General features: G+C 43.6%; 1 protein-coding gene across 1 annotated transcript; it reads left to right on the plus strand.

Annotated features, from left to right (window-relative positions):
* Positions 1–248: 248 nt before the first annotated feature.
* Positions 249–21328, plus strand: LOC129339245 (vomeronasal type-2 receptor 26-like). Its single transcript, XM_054993837.1, has 5 exons — positions 249–539; positions 4405–5250; positions 8246–8455; positions 19340–19466; positions 20433–21328. The coding sequence occupies exons 1-5, from the start codon at positions 249–251 to the stop codon at positions 21326–21328; spliced, it is 2370 nt and encodes a 789-aa protein (XP_054849812.1).
* Positions 21329–22914: the final 1586 nt, after the last annotated feature.

The following is a 22914-nucleotide window of genomic DNA, read 5'->3' on the forward strand; positions in this document are numbered from 1 at the left end:
GTATTATCATCTTCATTTTTTCATATGGTATGTTTTTAAGAACCAACAGCAATGACTTAATACTATGAAACTCAAGATACCTAAGGGACATATTCATGGTCAAATGGAATTTAAATCATAAATGAAGAACCATAATATCATTCTCAGCAGTTCTAGATCTCTTGTAACAGAATGAATGCATGTCACCTTTTTTTTTTTTGTTAAGTCAGATGAAACATTAGGAATGTTGGTGCAATTCCCATTGTAGGATGCTACCTAAGAACTACCAGCATATCCTGGCCTTTGTGTTTGCTGTTCATGAGATCAATGCGAATCCCAATCTCTTACCCAACATCACTCTGGGTTTTCGCATCACTGACAACTACTACTTGGGAAGAACAACCTATGCAACCACACTGCAGTTGCTGAGTGAACGAGGGAGATGGGCTCCTAATTACAAGTGTGACACTCAAGAAAAACTATGGGCCATCATTGGCGGACTCAGCTCCGAAACCTCCATTCAGATGTCTAATATCATAGGCATTTACAAGGTGCCACAGGTATGCATTATTTTATTTTCTTTACATTATTTAAAGCTTGACTTTCTCATTTATTTAAAGTCTGATTTTTAATTAAGACTCCAATAGGATTACATAATATAAATCAGTGCAAATGATAGAATGAACATCTGATAAGCAAAGTAGTAAAACTAGATTATAGAAATCCAAAACAGAGCATAAGTATTGAACATGATATATCAATGCCAAAAAATGGAAATACATAGGTTGAAAACCATCTACAGAGATCAAGACAGTATATACAGCAAACAGATAGTATGTATTATATGCAGTAGTATAGCCTGCAATCCTGTTCCCTTTATTAAAGCACCTTTTGAACTTTTGCATTGTGATATAGCCATATTGCCTTTATGCCTTCCTGAACTCTTGGTGGAATGCCTAAAACATGCCAGAAGCATGACCATTTCAGGCAGGCCATTCTAGAAGGTGGAAGCCACAACAGAGAATGCATACATACAGGCTGTTTCTGATCTCACCTATTTGCATAGCGGCAACTGAAGAAACCCCTATTCAGATGAGTGCAGCTGAGTAGGAAATAGGACAAGAGGAGGTAGAGGTGTTTTGGAGAGGTCATGCACAACAGTACAGAGTTGGAATAAATAGATCATAAAGAACATGCTGCATTAGATGTGCTGCAGCAAAAACATCTGCTGCAGCATGTCAAAAGTTTTTTCTTCCTGCAAAAGGAAAAAGAAAAAGAAGATAGTGAAGAAGGCTCAGTGTTTATCATTTCTGAATATGGTTACTTGTTGGACTTTCTTTGATCTTTCTATATTTCCCTTCAATGGTCATTGAAGGGATAACTTCACATCAGGCCAGGGTATCAAGTACCAGACTATGGGTTGTGAACTGTACCAGATTCTCTGATGGTATATAATTGTAACTAGACTTATCATTTGTATTGGACGCGTCACTTTATGGAACATTTTAGGATTGTACTGTTTAAACTTTTAAGTGATAGCATTTTGTAGATGTTATAACCTAGTTTTATTGTTCCAGACTATGTATTTCCAGTTATGCATGTTTCACTTTATGGATTATTGAAAGGATGATGTCATGTTACATATATATGAGATTGATAATTGTGAAATATATTTCAATCAGTCTTATTTAAATTACTACATTCAATTGTCTTCATCTCAATGTGACTGATTGTTATAATTAGACAGTTATGAGGAGTTTCTTTATGTTTTGGATTAGATGTCCCGGCAATGAAGGCCTTTTTACGATACCTTAAGAATCCCTTTTAATTTCACTACAATTGAGAGTTGCATGGAAAGAAAACTTGCAAAGCATTGCAGAATGTTGAGATTTACATGAGCCAAGGTTTCCTTCAGCTCCATTTGATCTGTATTTTGCTTGTTACATGAACCCATCAAAATTAGGTGCCTGAAAAAAACGAAAATCTTTTTCAAGGCAGTGTTTACTGGTGACAATGCAATGAACTATTGAAAAGAAAAAATCTTGATTTTATTGAGGCAGAAATATTTGCAAGATTTACTTCCACCTTCTAGTAGCACATTGCCTCAGATATCAAAGGGACCATTCACAAAACCTGTGTGTTAATTTTCATGAGCAGTTAGCATGAGCTCCTGGAGGCAAATCTTGAGTGGAATTCAGCAATACGTTCATTCAGTCTTGCCCAGTTCTTCTTATTACAGCGTTCAAATGGCCTGGCTTTGTACATTCAGGTACCATAATTCCCAGCATCACATTTTTGGGGTGCTCAAAGGGAACCGACCTTCCTGTTTTCACCAGCAAAAAGTTATCCTGAGCTGTCTTTCCCTTCCACAGCAGCCACCTGAAAATTCATTGCGGAAGTTCTGGAAACCAGGTGCAATCTGCCATGTGACAAGGAAGGAAGGGTGCAGTTGAAAGAAAGACAGATAAATCTTTCCACTTGTGGTGGAATCTGAAAGCACACAACTCTCTGCTAACAGAACTGGGGTTAATTTTATCAAAAATCTCCTTTTCACCTCAGGTTCCTTTTCTTTCTTTCTTTCTTTCTTTCTTTCTTTCTTTCTTTCTTTCTTTCTTTCTTTCTTTCTTTCTTTCTTTCTTTCTTTCTTTCTTTCTTTCTTTCTTTCTTTCTTTCTTTCTTTCTTTCTCGCTCACTTGCTTGCTTGCTTGCTTGCTGTCTTACCCTACCCTTAGCAAGGAATGACTACTTTTTAGTAAGTCTCTTGTTTCTAACAGTTGCATTGCATTGCATATTGAAATTCAGCAAGGAAAAGTTTTACTTCTTGCATTTCTGCCACTGGTTTTGCATGGCAACATTCATCCCAAAGGACTACATTCATTTTTTGAACAAGGACAGGTCTATTGCATTTTTTAAAAAGTCTTTCCCAACTATTACAAGCTTGCCCAATTCTCTTATCTGAAGCAGAGAAATTGTGATGTTGTGGGTGTCTGTGGGTTATACCACTTCTCCAGGATTTCAATTATTTTTAGACTGCCTTTCAATTATTTTTAGACTGCCTTTGAGACTCAAGACAGATTACATACTGTAAATCAATATGATGTCAGTCTGGGACATCCAATATACAGAATATAATTTGAGTTTGAATAAAATTTGAAAGCAAGTAGAAAACTGACAGTGCTAAAACACTGTTTTAGCAGAAGCAATTAAACACGACATATTGAATGATGCAGAAATTATCTAGTAGTAACATACTTTCAGCAACAGACAGTATACAGTAGTATAAACTACAGTCCCTATCTTTCTGAACCATTACCTTATAGTACAGCCCTCCTAGCTATGTAAAAACCTCTCCTGAATAATTCAGTTTGCAAAAGAGTTTCGGAGCCTTTCTGATCGCATTGGGAATAACACTCCATATTGTAAGGACCATAACAAAATATGGGCAAGCACAAGTAGCTGCTGATTTTGTCCATTTGCAAGGCCATCCCTGAAGAAGGCCTTGTTTATGTGAGTGAAGCTGTCAAGGCAGAGCATAGGGTGAAAGGCAGCCTCTCAGATATGACATACCAAGGCCATGAATGACTTTGTATGTGGTGACCGATACCTTGAATTGAGCCTGGTACCTGGTGGGTAGTTAATGGAGTGACTGCAGAATGGAAGTAATACTCATGCCCCACATAGCTCCTGATAATGCCCAAGCTGCAGCGTTCTGCACCAACTAGAGTTTCTGAGTTGACCTCAAAGAGAGACATATCTAGAGTGCATTACAGAAGTCTCTGCTCAATGTTACCATAATATGGATCCAGAGGGTCATAGTGGCCATGACAAGGTAGGGGAGTAATTTTCTGGACTACACTGTTAGAAGAAAGCTTTTTTTTTTGGCAGATGAATTGATTTACTTCTCTGTCAGTAGTGCTTGATCCAGTATAACCCCAAGCTCTTTACCAAATCAGCAAGAGCCCATTGAACCCTGTAAAATCTGGGGAGAACAATGTCCTTCAAAGCCTCCACATCCCCAAACAGTATAATTTCTGTCTTGTCTGGATTTTCAGTTTGCTCCTGGAGAACAAAGGATGAAGTGTTCCTTGTGTATACCAAAAGAGGATGGGGATTGTGGGACCTCTGTGTGGAATGTGGTGTGGGGGCTACACTAACGGGTAGGATAGGTAACAACTTATATAGGTAACCTATATTCCGCAGCACTGAGGAGTATGCATCAGTCATGTCTTAATATTTCATAGCCAGGATGAAAAGGTAATTATGAATGCTGCCATGAAAAATTTAAATAAATGAGTCAGGGTGATTAATTCCTTTTTTTAAATATGAATAATAGGTATAACTAGGATTCCATGGATTGTATTCTTATTTTAAAGAGGTTTTCTGATAAGAATTTCAGCCTGATTCCTCAGATGTCTTCTCTTCTAGCTCAGTTATGGTTCATTTGATCCAGCACTGAGTGATAAAACCCAGTTCCCCTTCTTTTATCGAATGGTCCCAAATGAAGACTCACAATATAAAGGAATAATCCAACTTCTCTTGCATTTCAAATGGAAATGGATTGGCCTTGTTGCACCCAATGATGATGGTGGAGAAACATTTGTGCAGACTCTGATGGTGCTGCTCACGGAGAATGACATTTGTGCTGCTTTCACTCAGTGGATCCCAGTTACCTACACAAGCACTGAAAAGAGTATTTTAATGCACATGGAAAAAATAAATAGTTCTTTCTCAGAAAGCAAAATCAATGTGGTTGTTGTAAATGGGGGCACACAAACCTTAATTTTATTGTCTGTATGGCTGGATTACCAAAGTGAAACAGGGAGCCTTATTTGGAAAGTTTGGGTCGTGACTGCCCAGTGGGCTTTTACAGCTGTGAATTCTCGGGGTTACTGGTCTCTAAGACCCTTTCATGGTGCTTTATCTTTCACAATTCACGTCAATGAAGTGCCTGGATTCTGGGATTTTCTACAGAGTCTGGATCCTCAGCATCCCAATGGTGATATCTTCCTCCAGGATTTTTACAAGTATGCCATTCGAAACCTTCGTTATTCTGGTCTGGACTTCTTAGATGTAAACATCATTTGGACAAAGATAATGGATCTACTTCCAGGGGCCATGTTTGAAGTTAGCATGACTGGCCAGAGCTATAGCACTTACAATGCTGTCCATGTTGTGGCTCGTGCTTTAGATGAAATATACTCATCCCGGCCTAATAAGAGAAAGTTGGGGAAAAGAGACCAATGGAAGTTGAAGGATATTCCACAGTGGCAGGTAACCTTCAATAAGACATAATTCTGCTATAAAGACAAGGCAAGTGGTGGCGATCTATCATTTCTCAACACAGATTTCTACTAAATGCAAGATGAATGAAGATTATTTGTATGATTCACTCTTATTGCCCCAGAACAGTGGTTCCACACTGTACTTCTTTCACATATAGTAAATTAATGTGTATAGTGACTTCCTCAAAAAGACCAACAATTTTACCAAGGTCTATTTCTTTGTACTATAGACTTGGATATCCTAATAACAGGGTAGGAACCAGCTTGTTCTTACACTCAGTATCAACCAATTCTTGTCCTTATTACAGTCTACTTCTCACATGGCTTTTCTCCATCTAAGTCCCAGGATTCTCAGTATAGCCTTTTAGTTAATCAAAGGGGACCCACACTGCCTTTTGCACCAGCAGAAAAGCTGGCTGGATCAAACCCATACTTCCCCCCACCCCCATAACTCGAAGAAGAACATTTGCTCTCCAGTGTTCATTTTCATTCATACATTAACATCCTATGCTGGTATTCTCTCTGGAAATAACCTTCAGCTATTAATGTTTTCTGTGGTTAGAAAATGGCAACTTGGATTGTACTTGTAGAGGTTTGGTGGAAGAAAATGGAATTGCTTGGCTTTAATTAGGATCATAGAATCATAGATTTGGAAGGGACTCTATTTAAATCTCCTGCCCAGTGCAGGAACAGCCTAAGGAATCCCCAACAAGTTTTCAGCCACTCCTTGAAAACTGCCAATGAGGAGGAACTCACCACATCCCAAGGCAGCCAGTTCTATTGTTGAATTACTTTTAACATGAAGTTTTTTTCCCTCTAAGAGCCAAGCTACATGTGACAAATTACACTTGCTTAGCAAGTGAACAGACTCACGCGTATTCCTCCCTGTTCACTTTCCATTCACCTGCGCTACACTTGATCAAGTGGAGAGCAAGTGAACAGGGAGGAATACACGTGAGTCTGTTCACTTGCCAGGCAAGTGTAATTCATCACTTGTGGCTTGGCTCTAAGTGACAGTCTTTTAAATACTTAAAGAGAGTAATTATGTCTACCCTCAACCTCCTCATCTCTAAACTGAGCATTCTGAAGTCCCACAGCCTTTACTTGTAGGACTTGTTCTCCAGGCCCCTGATCATCCTGGTTGCACCCGTTCCAGTTTGTCCACCACATCTTCTATGAACTGAGGCCACACAATGCTCCGGGGGGGGGGGGTCTGATTAACATGGGATATCCAGTTTGGTGTAGTGGTTAAGAGCCGGGACTCTAATCTGGAGAACCAGGTTTGATTCCTCACTCCTCCACTTGAAGCCAGCTGGGTGACCTTGGGACAGTCACAGCTTCTAGCTCTCTCAGCCCCACCCACCTCACAGGGTGTTCTGTTGTGGAGATAATAATATACTTTGTAAACCACTCTGAGTGGGTGTTAAGTCATCATGAAGGGTGGTATATAAATTGAATGCTGTTGTTGTTATTATTATTATCATGTGATTTGGATTTTATACCTTTGTTATACCCAAAGACTGCATTTGCCTTTTTCTCTGTGATGTGTCACTGACTGCTTAAATGTAGCTTCTGATCCACCCTTATCTCAAGATCTTGTTCATACACATTGCTACCCATAAGCATGCTTTGCATTTTTGTTACCCTGTAGCAGAATCTAACATTTGTCCATGTTAAATCATATCTTATTTAAATCCACCCAGTTTTCCAGTATGTTCAGATCATTGAATTCTATTTCAATCTTCAAGGGTGTTTTACATACCTCCAAGTTTGGTGTTAGCTCCAGATTTAATGAATAATCCCTTCACACCCTCATCCAAATCATTTATAAAAATATTGAAAAGCAGTGAGCCCCAAACTGAGACCTGTGGCACTCTACTGTACACCTCCTTTCAATCAGATGTGATGCCATTGACAACTACTCTTTGGGTGCATTTATCCGGCCAGTTCCCTAAAGAACATTTCCATAAACAATGCCATAGGATAAATAGATGCAGGTTTAAAAGACATAGTATTAGCAAGAATCCAATACAGAGTAGAAAAGATACTGAAGCAGAACATAATCAATTCTAGTACTAACATTAGACAACATGGAGCACTGGTGGTACATGGGAGTACATATTTAAAGCAACAGATAATATGAGGCAATATAGTAATGAATTCTGTGGTTCCTAACTCATTAGCGAAGCATCTGAGACCCCATCCCTACAATACAGTCTTCCCATTTAAGGGAAAAGAGCCTTTTTAAATACATCATGAGGAACCTTATCAAAAACTTTACTGAAATCCAGATAAATTACATTTATAGCATTACTGTGATCTAGTAAGCCTGTCAGTCATGTAATGAGATGAGGTTGGTCTGGAAGGACCTGTTGGGTTTTTAGGACCTGTCGGTTCTTAGGATCTCTTTTATTTCCATCTTCCTATGATTCTCAAATTTCATTAAACATGATCCAATATAGAAGAAAGAAAACCATCCCACACCTATATCATTATCATAATGTAAATCACTGTCAAGCGTTCTTTTTATTCAGAAAAGAAGCTAAGAAACTCCTGATACAGTCAATGATGCTTTGCAGCTTAATCTAGTTTTCTGGAATCACATTCTTAAAACTTCTATCCTATTAAATCTTCTAACAATAAGAATTCTGGAATTCCAACTGAGTTGCATAGATAAATCATCATGTATATCACTTACATTACTTTCACAGAGCTCAGGGAAGCATGGTTGATACCATCTTATTGGATCTATAGAACCATCATTAGATGTAGGATAGACAGAGAGAAAATGGCAAGCAAATGAGAACTCATGATGGAGAGCTCTAATTGTGCACCTAATACATCATTGTCTTCCCTTGTTATTCAACAAATCAGTGAGTTTAGAAGAACAGTTATTTTAGTTTACATATATTAATTAAAAAGTGTTTAATTCTTTGTAGTAGACCCATAATCTTGCAAATTCTGATACCTTCTCTTTCATCTAGCTTCACCATCTTTTGAGAACCATCAGGTTTAACAATAGTGCTGGAGATGAAATCTCTTTTAATGAACATCAAGAGTGGGTAGCTGGATATGACCTTGTGAATTGCATTGTTTTGCCCAATGAGTCCTTTACTCGAGTGAAAGTTGGAAGGATGGGACAGACATTCTCGATTAAAGATGATGTAATTACATGGAACAACTGGTTCAATCAGGTAGGTTATTTCTAATTCTAGGTTGCATACAACCATCTTTTCCATTCAGTCTCCCCCGAGTCTCCTCATTGTAGTTCCATCCTCTGTGGCTTGTTGTCCAAATATATTCTGTAAATCCCAGATTAGTATTTTCCCTGTATTTTCTCCCATTGTCCAGATAAGTGGTGGTAGTAAGGGCCCACTGTGAGCAGTTCTCCTCCCCATTAAGCACATGATAAACCTGGTGTGATGGTTAAGTTTTTAAAAAAAAATAAAATTATGTTTATGTACTATGGGGTCTCAGAATGGATCAGTTATGCCGACTCATACATGTTCAAGTTTTTGGCCAATTTTAAGATTCCTAACTTTATTTTCTGCTTAGTTATCCCTACTACCAACATACAAATTTAGCTTCCCTTGAAAATAGCAGGGAAGGTGGCATTTTCACAGAATCACAGAGTTGGAAGGGGGCATACAGACCTTCTAGACCAACCCCCTGACCAATGTCAGATGAGCCTAAAGCATCCCTGACAAATATTCATCCAGCCTCTTCTTGAAAACTGCCAGTGAAGGGGAGCTCACCCCCTCCCTAGGCAGCTAATTCCACCTTTGAACTACTCTGACTGTGAAAAAGTTTTTCCTAATATCCAGCCGGTACATTTCTGCATGTAATTTAAGCCCATTGCTTAGGGTCCTATCCTCTCTTGCCAACCAGAACAGCTCCTTGCCCTCCTCCAAATGACAGCCTTTCAAATATTTAAAGAGAGAATTCATGTCCCCCCCCCATTCTCCGCTTCTCCAAACATTCCCAAGGCCCTCAGCCTTTCCTCATGGGGCTCAGTCTCCAGACCCCTGATCATCCTCGTTGCTCTCTTCTGCACCCTCTTGATTTTGTCCACATCCTTTTTGAAGTGAGGCCTCCAGAACTGCACACAATACTCCAGGTACAGCCTGACCAAGGCAGTATAGAGAGGGACTATGGCCTCCTGCAATTTCAATGCAATGGCCCTTTTGATACAACTCAAGAAGACTGGGTTTACCTTTTTTGCCACTGCATCACACTGACTGCTCATATTTAATTTACAGTCCACTCTTACCCCAAGATCTCTTTCACATACACCACTACCCTGAAATGTATCCCCCATCCAGTATTTGTGCTTCACATTTTTGTGGCCCAGATGCAATACTATGCTATTATTAATGTTGAATTGCATCCTGTTCACAACTGCCCACTTCTCCAGAGTATTCAGGTCTTGTTGAATTTTAACTCTATCTTCTTGAGTGTTTGCCATTCCTCCCAATTGGGTATCATCAGCAAATTTAATGAGTAGCCCGTTTACCCCTTCATTCAGATCATTGATAAAAATATTGAAAAGCACTGGGCTCAGAACTGAGCCCTGCAGCACCCCACTGGGCACCTCCCTCCAATCTGATGAAACACCATTAACCACCACTCTTTGCATGTGCAGTCCTCTAACCAGTTCTCTGTCCACCAAACTGTCCTATAGTCCAATCCACAGTCTTCCAGTTTACCCATTAGAATGTCATGGGGAACCTTATCAAAAACTTTGCGAAAATCCAAGTAAATCACATCAACAGAGTTCCCACAATCCAGTAAGATTGTCACTCAATCAAAGAAGGAAACCAGGTTGGTCTGACAAGATCTGTTGAGGACAAATCATGTTGACTTCCCCAGATCACTAAGTGGTCCTTCAGATGCTTACACATTCATCTCTTTAAAATCTGCTCTAATATCTTTCCAGCAACAGAAGTCAGACTGACTGGCCTGTAGTTTCCCAGGTCATCCTTCTTCCCTTTCTTAAAGATTGGGATAACATTTGCTCTTCTCCAGTCTTGTGGCACATCCCCAGTCCTCCAGGAAGCCTTGAAGATGATGGACAGAGGCTCTGAAAGTTCTCTAGGAAGTTCTTTGAGCACTCTTGGGCACACACCATCTGGCCCAGGGGATTTGTATTCGTCCAGTGCAGCCAGGTGCCTCTCCACAACCTCTCTGTCAATGTCAACTAGCCACCCAGGTGCTCTGTCATGTCTACTACCATCTTTAGATGGGCTCGAATTCTTCAGGGAGAAAACAGAAGCAAAAAAAGTCATTAAACCTGTTTGCTTTTTCTCTGTTCTCCATCAGAGTTTCTCCTTCTACTCCCAACAGCAGCCCAATTGCCTTTTACCTTGCATTTGCTTCTCACATATCTGTAGCAGTTTTTCTTATTGTAGCAAGCCCCCCTGGCCAGACCCAGCTCATACTGATCTTTGGCTTCTCTGATGGTTGATCTGCAGTACCTAGTAATGCTCATATATTCCTCTTTAGAGGTCTGTCTTTCCCTCAATTTCCCTCGATTTCCTTTTTCTCCTTTAGCTTATTCTGGAGCTCTGTGTTCATCCACACCAGTTTCTTGGAGCCCTTACCATGTTTCTGTCTTGCTGGAATAGTGAGGGCTTGAGCTTGCAAATGTTCATGTTTGAGAAGAGCCCACTCTTCAATCATTCCTTTCCCTTCCAGCACATTCTCCCACAGAATGACTCTCGTCAAGCCTCTGAGTTCATTGAAGTTGGTCTTATGTGTCAGAACTGTGGCTAGATAAAATCCTTACTCCAGTCTGCCTTCTGCAATTAGACAAAAGTCCATTGTTTCCAAAAAGCATTTAATGAAGAAAAAGATTATTATAGTCCACTGGCCTGAATGCAATATCCAGGTTGGTACATATGCATTGTTACCAATGCTAGGCAAAGCAAGAGATACATATTAAATATCATAGCTGACCCATCCTCCCCCCACAGTTCTCAAAATATTCCCTTTGAAGCTGCGAAAGCGAAAGCTTCCCCAAGGCCGGTTCTTGGTGGAACGTCGGTAGCCAAAACAATGCTGGTCTGAGAGATAGCTGCCTGGGAACCTCTGCATCTGGGGAAGAAAGCACTGAACACTGAAAGGATTAAATATGGAGTCGGTTAAGCATAAGTATACAAAAGAGCATTCTGATCCTGACATTCTGCCCCCCCTAAGAAATCCCTCCCCGGTTTATGTGGATAGCGAGAGTGGAACGCTTTCACCAGCCTAGGGGCATGGACATGTACAGCACTGACCCATTCATCAAACCCAGAATCAAAGTCCTTCCACCTAATTAGGTAAAACAGCTGATTTCATTTAAGTTTAGAGTCCAGTATTTGTTGTACTTCGTAGTGGGTCTGGTCATCGATTAACGTTGGAATAGGGGGGCCTTTGATGTGCCACTGGTTATCTGTTGGAGCCTTTTTTAGGAGGCTGACATGGAAAGTATCATGCACGTAGTGTAGGTTCTTTGGCAAATCTAAAGCAACAGTCACTTTGTTGATTACTTTACGCACTGGGAAAGGTCCTAAAAACTTTAAAGCTAGTTTTCTGCTGGTTTGAGATAATTTTAGGTTTTTTGTAGACAGGTAGACAAGATCGCCAGGTTGTAAATCCCATTCCGCCACACGGTGGCGGTCTGCGTATTTTTTGTAGTCCTGTTTGGCTTTGTCGAGGTGTTTTTTGATTAGAGTCCATTGTTGAGCTGCTTCCCCCCACCACTCGGTGACGTCCTGAGAAGCTGTAGTTGGAGGGGGGAGCGCTTCAAACGGGAACGGCTTGAAGTGGAACCCATAAACTACTTTGAAAGGATTTTCTCCGGTAGACGCGTGTACACTGTTATTATAGGAGAACTCTGCTAGCGGGAGCAAATCAACCCAATTGTCTTGTTGGAAATTGATGTAGCATCTTAGAAATTGTTCTAATATCTGGTTAGTTTTTTCGGATTGTCCGTCTGTTTCTGGGTGATGGCTTGAACTAAGCCCTTGTTCAATTCCCAGTAGTTGCAAAAGCTCCCGCCAGAAGTTGGCAATGAATTGCCCGCCGCGATCCGAAATCACCTTGGATGGAAAAGAATGTATTTTCACAATGTTTTTCATAAAAATATCAGCTAGTTTTCTAGCGGAAGAAATGGTGGTGCACGGTATAAAATGTGCTTGCTTGGAAAACAAATCGACTACGACCAAAATACAATTATGTCCCTTAGAGGTAGGTAGATCAGTAATAAAGTCCATAGAAATAATCTCCCATGGTCGACTTGGCGTTTCTAAGGGTTGCAAAAGCCCCGGAGGTTTGCCCTTTCGGGATTTGGCGCTGAGACAGATGGGACAAGAGGCTACGTATTGGGAAATGTCTTTGCGCATGCCTGGCCACCAAAATTGGCGTTGCACCAAGTGGAGCGTTTTTAAGTAACCGTAGTGTCCCGCGGTGGGGGCATCGTGACATTGTTGTAAAACATCCTTTCTCAGACATTTAGGCACATAAAAACGGTCTCCCCAAAGCCATTCCCCCGTGGCGGATTGTTGCAGTTTGTCTTTGGGCGCCTCCCCCCCCTCCTTCTCCACCTCGGCTTTCAGCTTTTCTCTCCACCCCTGATCGGGTGACGGGGAGGGCTTAGCGCGGCTGCGCGTAGTCATCACACCCCCTAATTGCGTAGGCGAAAACACCGTGTCGACCGTCTCCTCCCTTTTGCTTTTATGTTGGGGCATGCGTGATAGAGCGTCAGCGAGGAAGTTAGTTTTGCCTGGTAGGAAGTTTAAGGTAAAATTGAACTTCGAGAAAAATTCCGCCCACCGCAATTGCTTGGCGTTTAGTCTGCGAGGGCTGCGCAGGGCCTCTAAATTTTTGTGATCCGTCCAGACTTCAAACGGATGTCGGGCGCCTTCTAGCCAATGTCTCCAATTTGTGAGCGCCGCTTTAACAGCGAAGGCTTCCTTTTCCCAGACATTCCAGTTTCTCTCTGCCTCAGAAAACTTTCTAGAGAGGAAGGCGCAAGGTTTAAGATTTCCGTCCTCTCCTCGCTGCAATAATACACCCCCAATTGCCATATCGCTGGCATCGACCTGTACTATAAAGGGGCGGTTTTCATCGGGGTGTTGTAGGACGGGTTCTGAGACGAATTGCTTTTTTAACTGATTGAATGCTGCCTCGCATTCGGGTGTCCATGAGAGCTTCGCCCCAGGTTTTTTTGCGTGCTCCCCCTTGTCTTTCGTTTTTAACAGTTCAGTTAAGGGGAGCGTGGTCTGGGCGAAATTAGCAATGAATTCTCTATAGAAATTGGCAAACCCTAGAAACGACTGCAATTCTTTTCTGGTGGAGGGGACTTGCCAATTTAATACAGCTTGTATTTTCTCTGGGTCCATTTTCAAGCCCTCTGACGATATACAATAGCCCAGATAAGTGAGTTTTGTTTTGTGGAACTCACATTTTGAAAGTTTAATAGGCAGTTTGTTATTCATGAGTGTAGTTAGCACCTTTTGTACAAGTTCCACATGTTCCTCCTCCGTTTGTGAGTAAATCAACACATCATCAAGATACACCACTACCCCCTGGTACAGAAATTCATGTAGGACTTCATTGATCATGGACATGAAAACCGACGGGGCGCCAGTCAAGCCGAAAGGCATTACTAAGTATTCATATTGTCCGAGTGGGGTATTAAACGCGGTTTTCCATTCATCCCCTTCTCGGATACGAACATGAAAGTAAGCATCTTTCAAATCCAATTTCGTAAAGATCTTACCTTGGGCCACGACGTTGAGTAGATCTTTGATGAGAGGAATGGGGTAGGCGTTGCTAGCGGACACAGCGTTTAGTCCCCGAAAATCAGTACACAGTCTCAAGCCCCCATCCTTCTTTTTCACGAACAAAACTGGGGCTGCGTGGGGACTATTGGCTGGGCGGATGAACCCCCTTTGCAAATTGAGATCAATGAACTTCTGAAGTTCGTCTCTTTCGTTGGGGCTCATAGGGTATAACCGACCCTTCGGCAGTGAGGCCCCTGGTAAAATCTCCACAGCACAGTCTGTCCTCCTATGCGGAGGGAGCGTATTGGCCTCTTCTTCTGTGAAGGCTTTAGTGAATGCCCTATATTGTTTAGGTATTTGGTTAATTTCTTCTTGGGTGAGTAGAGCTGAATCAGACATAGTGGGATTTCTTCCCCAATTTTGATCCCAACGATGATGTTTGCAAGATTCATGGGTGAAAGTAATACTCCCTTCTGCCCAATCAATGTGGGGGTTGTGATCACACAACCATCGGCTTCCCAGTATCAGGGGATATTTAGCTGTGGCACTAATGACAAAGGATCTGACTTCCCAATGTGATCCCATGCCGGTTATGATCGGAGCAGTCTCTGTGGTAACCGGATTCATGTTAGTGCCATCCATTTGTTCAAAAATGACAGGTATATCCAAATCTTTCACTGGGAGTACTAGTCCATTAACTAAGGCGGGTGCAATAATGTCTCTAGAGCAGCCCGAATCAATGAGCGCTTGCACACGGATGTGCATCTTCTTGTCAGCATTTACTAACGTTACAGGAATGAATAGTATGGACCCCGGGGGTCGGTTTAACACCGGACCAGACTTACGTGTGATCTGCCGTTTGGGTCCTTTTACGACAGATCCATTTCGTTTCCCGACTCCGGGCTCTTGGGATTTCCTTCCCCGATCAGGGCTGTTTGATCGTTCTCGGTGATCTCCTCCAACTCCAGTCCTCTATCTGGGAAACTTTTTCTTGGAGCTCCCCTACTCCTCGGGGCAGCTCTTGGTACCGGAGAAGGGCGCGGTAGCGCCGGGCTGGTTAGGGGAGCTGGGCGTCGTAATTGGAGCGGAGGTCGTTGCACAGGCCGATACGGGCATTGCGCTGCGAAATGGCCACCCTGGCCGCACTGTAAGCACAATCCCTGTTGCCATCTAGCATCTCGCGCTCCACGGGTGGCATACCCAGTTCCCCTGCTCCCTCTCAGAGACAAAGGTGTGGAGGAGCGTCTTTGGCTCGGGGGTTGCTGATGTTGTTCCGCTAGGCGAACTTCCAGGAGTCGATTTTCAACTTCGCAAGTCAACTGTATCCATCCTAACAGTGTAGGCGGATTGTCTTGCATGAGCGCTCGGTCTAGTAATTTTGGATTCAATCCTTGTTTATACAAGATGATCTTGGTGGACTCCTCGCACCTCGGGCATTTGGCAGCGAGCTGTCGGAATTGTGTGGCATAGTCTCTAGCCGACATGCTACCCTGTCTAATTGCTTGCAACTCCGTTCTAGCCCGAGTTTCCTCCAAGGGATCTTCATATTGTGCCCGAATGGCATCCACTAATCCTTGGAGAGTTTCTAACTCGGGGGCCCCCACGTTATATAGTCCCACATACCAGTCAGCAGCTTTACCTTGGAGACGCGATCCCAGATGCTCTATCTGACTGGCTTCGCTTCCAAACAGGTGTCCCCAACGATTAAAAAATTGCACCACTTGTACCAGGAAAAATCCCAATTTGGAAGGGTCTCCATCAAAAGTAGCGTCCAGTTTGACCCATCCCATGGGTAAATCCTGTCTGGGGGGTTGATCTGGCATGGGATAAACGTCCATTGGCCCCAGTTGCAGCGGGGGTTGGCGCGGGTGGGAATACGGTTGAGGTTGGGGGGCTGGTTGCCTTGGCGTCGGCTGTGGGTGCAGAGGTTGTAGGGGCGGAGGGGCCACCGGCCCCGTTAGCAGTATCGACCCCAGAGACGGCAGGGGTCCCCTCGGTGTCGGCTGGCGCGGCGTCGGTCGGGTTGGCGCTGGTCGGGTGGGGCGAGGTCCCCTCAGCGAGGTCTGCGTTCCTTGAACCACCCACGGCGTAATTGGTTGACTTGCTTGGGTTGTCGGTGGGTAAACTATAGGGGAAGTCGGCCCGTGTGGTTGTGTCGGCAAAGTTCCTGGAACCACCGTCGGTGTGGTGGGCTGACTCGCTTGGGTGGTTGGTGGAGGAATTATAGGGGAAGCCGGTCTGTGCGGCGGTTCTTCCTCCTCCTCCTCCGTCTCCTCGCTGCTGCTGGTATCAGTGGTTGCAGGCTGGTCTGGGTACCGGTCGTCCGGACACGGTTCACCACCTTCTCCCGTCAAGAGGGATCCCCCTCCAGTGGCCCCAATCTCCTCACCCGTTTCCGACGGTTGCTGCGGCCATATCTGGTCTTGCAAGTTAGCCAGACTCTGGCTAATGCCAGACAGGCCCGTTGGCGGGGCCCTGTCTCTGTCTCCCGCCACTAAAACTGAAAGCAGATGTACGGCGTTGGCTAGACTCTCTTCCATATTCTGTAGTCTGTTCTCCAACCTCTGTACTCTGTCTGTGGACTGCTGCGGATCCTCCGTATCCCCAGTAGTTGGAGGGATTATCGGGTGGTCCGTGCTCAGCGTCTGCTGCCACGGCAGGGGTGCTTCCACCCCTTGTTCCTCCTGCGACCGCGCAGCAAGTACACCTTTGGTTAATCCAGTGATTGCTGAAATCCCAGAATCAATGGCAATGGTTCTACTCTGGAGCTGTGCCCATTGGTGTTCTCTGAAATCTGGTTCCCCCACTCTCGGGGTGACTTCGGCATAGTCCCAGCTCAGAGCACTTCGTTGGGAAGTATCCCCTTCCGTTCGCTCGGCCGTCCGGTTCCAAAACAGCCATGGTATAGATCCCAGGCTACGCCGGCTATCCAACTGTATTTGGGTAAACATCGCGCTGATCCTCCGCTCTCTCATCTCTCTGGGCCGGGTGCCCCACTGCGTCGGGGTCGGCACGCTGAACAATGGAACGGCTGATGCGCTGGGCCTCGTTCTCTCCGTACTGGGAGCGAGGGTAAAAATGGTTGTAACCGTAGATCCTTGTCTCCTTGGCACAACTTGAGAAGATTCCGAGCCTCGGGGACCGGGAGAGACATACGGGTCGAACAAAGGGTCCCGGGGCGGGACAGCTTTGGAGTCCATTTGATCCGGTTGAGGCATTGGAAAGAAGATTGGTAACAAAATGTCAGAACTGTGGCTAGATAAAATCCTTACTCCAGTCTGCCTTCTGCAATTAGACAAAAGTCCATTGTTTCCAAAAAGCATTTAATGAAGAAAAAGATTATTATAGTCCACTGGCCTGAATGCAATATCCAGGTTGGTACATATGCATTGTTACCAATGCTAGGCAAAGCAAGAGATACATATTAAATATCATAGCTGACCCATCCTCCCCCCACAGTTCTCAAAATATTCCCTTTGAAGCTGCGAAAGCGAAAGCTTCCCCAAGGCCGGTTCTTGGTGGAACGTCAGTAGCCAAAACAATGCTGGTCTGAGAGATAGCTGCCTGGGAACCTCTGCACCTGGGGAAGAAAGCACTGAACACTGAAAGGATTAAATATGGAGTCGGTTAAGCATAAGTATACAAAAGAGCATTCTGATCCTGACATTATGAAAATCTAACCTACAAGTCTGGCTACGAACTTCCTTGGCCCCCCATGGCAACTGGAATTCAAGGAGGACATGGTCACTTCCCCCTAAGGTCCCCATCACTATCATCCATCTGCCAATTCTTCCCTGTTGCTTAATATTAAGTCTAGTATGGCCAAGCACATTGCAGCTTCCTCCACCAGTTTGTCACAGTACCTTGTGTGAGGATTTTCCAATTCCTTACATTTTTGGCCTGACCACTCCTATTGTCAAGGAGTTCCAGACCCCTGGGGCCCAGCCCAGCTAAGGGGAAGGGACACAGGCTGCCTGGAAGATCCTGTTGCAAATAGCAAACCAGATAAGCTGCTACCAGCTCCCCAGTCTATCTGTAGGCTAAGGAGTTAGGGAGCAAAGCTCCAGAGCCTATTAGATAATTTAGCCAAAGCAAAGTCTACCTTGCAAGGGTAAGCTTGCAGATAGAGTTCACAGCCAAAGAATAGTTGTTTGGTAGGTGGATCTCAAGCATACATAGGGTGAGTTCAACAAAGGTTTTATAGCAGTGAGGCTTCAGAGTCTTAATAACCCACACAAGGTAAAAATATAAAGGTTTATTAAATCAAAGTGCAAGGTTATCACACCTAAGACACAATGTGAGTACAAACAAACAAAAGATCTACATACCACACTGAATTCTTAGGAGGCAAAGCAAGTTGGTTTCTCAAGCATAGCAAACAAAAATCCCTGGTAAAGGGTCCACAAAATAGCCAAAGCAAAAGATGGCGCTTCAGTCCTTTTCATCAGATAGCACCAGAAGCCAAGCAAAAGAGCTTGAGCAGAGGTCTGACATAGACACCCACCACAAGCTCCTCCATGTTGGTTAACAGCCAGTTTATATTGGTTCAAGCAGGAACCAAAGCGAGGCAGGCCTGACCCCACCCATTCCTAGCTTGACCACATCACCTGACAAATGCAAATAGGGAGGTGTGACAAGTCTGCAGCTCTTGGCATAGGACCCCAATCTACAGTTGCGAAGTTAATTACCAATTAGCCAGCAAGAACAGCTTATCTTGACTCAAGGACAGAGCATACATAACTTAACTGCTACCAAAAGCGAAAAGCCTCTCCAAAAGGGGGGAGGGAATTTCTCCAGCCAGGGAAGCCTCCAAACCAGCTCTCGAAAGGGCTTCCCATACTCTTAAACATAACATTTTTTCTTTACACCTATGATCACCCTGAAGCTGGTGGCTAATTTTGACATATGTAGCTTTGTTTCTTGAAGAATTGTTTGTTCAAAGGGCAGCCATGGAGTCCAATACAGAAAGCTGAGTTGGACTGGGGTTTTCTAGAGATTACATGAGACAGGATGTTCTGATTCCCTTCAGCTTTAACATTGCAACTCCCATGAAGCTCCCAGCTTTATTTTCTGGATAATTATGCCTGCCACAAACAGACAATATTAGCTTCCATTGCAAACGGGGGTGTGGGGGAGGCAGAGGTGGGCTGCAGGAAACCTGAATCAGGAGGTTCCATTCCCTCCACCATTTTTGGCACTGCCACTCCCACCTCTTTCTCTGGCCAGTGGCAAATATTGAGGCTCCACAGTTTATTTTCAGATGACCTGTTCCTGCCACAAACAACTTTAGTTTCCATTTTTGCTTCTGTTCAGACACAGCCTCGTTCTGTCTGCTCAGAGAGTTGTCTCTTTGGATACAGAAAAACAAAGAAGGAGGGGGTGCCAGTCTGCTGCTATCAATGCACCCAGTGTCCGGAAGGGATGATTTCTAACCAGACAGGTAGGCATTTGAAAGTGTTTCCCAATCTCTTCAGTAAAGAACCACTTTAAATATGAGGCTTGTGGTCAAAACACCATTATTGCAGTTTTCTTCTTCATTTAAGAACACTGGCTAATTCATTATGGAGATAAGAAGCAGTAAACAAGCTATTATAAAGCACTCATTGAAGAAATCTGTCACAATGTGAAAAACTATACAATGAACTGTAAAAAAAAAAGCAAACTTAACCTCATGCATTCTGGTGGTTGGTAAAGGTGAGGATCAAGGACTGAAGCCAGCAGCATATCTATCGCTAGGATAGGGAATCAGTGGTACTTCGAGGTTTTAAGAAGGGCTCTGTATACATAGCCCTGGCTCTTGGATTGGGGAGCTTGACCATGCTTGAACACATGTGGGATATGCCCATCCCATATGAATCCGACACTCAGCTTTCAAAATCTAAACATCTAATCCAGTGGTCTCTGACCTCTTCAGACCCAGGACTCACTGAATGGGAAGTGGCTCAGTGGTAGAGCATGTGCTTTGCATGAAAAACTGCATAGGTTCAGTCGGTGACATCGCTAGTTAGGTATGGATACTAGGTGATCTGAAAAACATCTGGAGAGATGTTGCCAGTCAGAGGATTGTCTAATATAGACCTTGGTCAGAGCCATGGAGGAGTCCTCCCCACTACTGAATGTCCTTGCCTCAGTATGTTTTCCAGCATATGTGCAAAGATAGGCAGGAGGAGTGGTGCTCTAACTCTCTACATGCACGCAAGCAGCCAAACATTCCCAAAAGCAGCAAAAACAAGTCCCTAGAAACTTCTAATCCAGCTAGTGAGTCTCTGTGACTATGAAAAGGCTTCGTCTTATGGGCTGATAAAGAAGATCCATACACAATAAGTTCATTCAACTTTTGTATTTATTTTAACTTCAACTGTTTTGGGTGGGATATATAACTGACAGATTCCATTTCTTTTTAAAGATGCAGGTCACTGTGACAAGTGCTCGGGTGACAAGCATGCCAACCAAAATCAAGATAATTGCATTCCCAAAACCATACACTTCCTATCCATTGATGACACTATGGGGATTGTTTCAGTTTTCTCCTCCCTTTGCTTGTCTGTCATCACAAGTATGATACTGGTAACGTTTGTTAAATATCGGGACACTCCAATTGTCAAAGCCAACAACCGAGATATCACCTACCTTCTCCTCCTCTCCCTTCTGCTCTCTTTCCTCTGCTCATTGCTCTTTATGGGACAGCCCAACAAGGTCACCTGCCTTCTCCGACAATCAACATTTCTTCTTGTCTTCTCTATTGCAGTTTCTTCAGTGTTGGCTAAAACCATCACTGTGATTCTTGCTTTTGAGGCCACAAAACCAGGAAGCCAGATGAGGAAATGGTTGAGGAAGAGAGTCACAAACTCCATTGTACTCTTCTGTTCCCTTGGTCAACTTGGAATCTGTGCTGTCTGGCTAGCAACAAACCGTCCCTTCCCTGAGTTAGACATGTACTCCCAAAGCAGAGAGATCATAATCCAGTGTAATGAGGGCTCCATCACCATGTTTTATTGTGCCCTCAGCTACATGGGTTTCTTAGCCTTGGTCAGTTTTCTTGTAGCTTTCTTGTCAAGAAACTTGCCGGACACCTTTAATGAAGCCAAGTTCATTTCCTTTAGCATGTTGGTGTTTTGCAGTGTTTGGGTATTCTTTATTCCCACTTACCTGAGCACCAAAGGGAAATATATGGTAGCTGTGGAGATCTTCTCCATCTTGGCTTCTGGGGCAGGATTGCTCAGCTGTATCTTTTCTCCCAAATGTTATATTATAATCCTAAAGCCTAGCCTTAACTCTAAAAGACATGTTATATCTAAATAGGGTTAACTGAACATAATGTAACTTGACGTCACTGATCAATTTCATGCTTTGTGATGAAATCAACATTGTTTCTTTCCCTTTCTTTCAGCATTTAAATTGCCCCCTCAGTTGGAATGAAAGGCAGACACAGTGTTTGGGTTTTAAAATGGGGCGCTTTATTAATTTCTCAACAAGCAAACATCAACTACAGCAAAGGCCTAACTAGCGGTACAGGTCAGGCCCTGGGGTCACTCCTAGGCCCTGCTCTGACCTGTCTGGGCAAGACACCCGCTACCCCTGGTGCGAGCCATCCCACGAATGGCTGGGACCCGGCCTGGCCAGGCTAAGTGGTCCCCCCCTGTAAAGCTCCCCCACCTGGCCATACAGCAGCAGGGGGAGACTGGCTTGTCCAGAGGTTCCCCACCCAGGGCATCTGTCCTCACAACTGGGCCGTATAGCAGCCAGCTGCTCCTGACAGACCCCAATTCCCCACCAATGGGGAGGTGCCAAGGGTGCTCACCGGCCCACTACAAATTTCCCGTAACTTAAATCCTGCCACCCCGGGGACCTCAGCCCACTGAGCCAATTACCCCCCCCTCTTTTGCAGTGCAAAGTAGGTGAAAAACTCCAGTCCCAAATGCCAATCAGAGACAAGGAGAGAAAAATTCCTACCTGGCCCCAATAGGAGACCGTCTAATCCTGCACTGCAATAGGGTGTGGTGGGTGGGCCGAGCACGAGGCGAAACTGAGGAGCTACAGGGGCAGATCAGCCTAATGAGGCTCCAGGCTCCGCCCCTGCAGCCAAAGCCCCAGATAGCCGGGTGCGTGCCTTCTGCCTTCCTCCTTCCGAGGAGGCAATATGCAGCCCCCAGCCTAAGTGGCTATTGCCAGTGGCCGGGAGGGCCGGATTCTCTTACAAACCTGCCGTTGCAATTAATTGTCTACCATTGGATGTTCTGCAGAAAATAATCCTCGATATTATCTGGGACAATAAATACTTTAAAGTTGCTGCAAAAGTACTGATCTAACATAAGGGGCTAGTTGGTTTAGCTGTATCAAATATGAGCTGGTATTATGGCCTAACATAACTGGCAATACTGAAGGACGGGCAATGTGATGTCAATATCTATTGGGTATGCAAGCATTCCTAAACCATCCACTATGTAATTTCTTGTGGTTTCAAGAAAAAAAATGGAAGTAAAAAATCTGCCATTGGTTGATTATTTATTTACTTAGTTCACATGTATTCTATATTTCTTGCTAAATGCAAATAAAGGGTATCAATGGGTGTTTCCCCACTAATTTCTCTTTTTATGATAATGAAATAGCTTCCGCATCAGATCACCTAAGATATATAAATCTTCAGAATCATTACACTTTCTGTTATTTTATGACCATTATTATAAACATACACTTCCTTTGAAAAAGTAATTTGAAAAAAAGGTTCTAGCCACCCTTACTTCATTATGTGAAATTAGAAGTATTCTTCAAACTCTGCAACAAAATATCATCCTATAAATAATATGCTGACACTTAAATTGTTATTTTTGTTATAAAAGATGTGATTGGTTTGATATACAGATACTTTCTAGTGCCTAGAAAGGATT

This window comes from Eublepharis macularius, chromosome 12, assembly GCF_028583425.1.
Source record: "Eublepharis macularius isolate TG4126 chromosome 12, MPM_Emac_v1.0, whole genome shotgun sequence".
In the NCBI taxonomy this organism is placed as follows: Eukaryota; Metazoa; Chordata; class Lepidosauria; order Squamata; family Eublepharidae; genus Eublepharis; species Eublepharis macularius.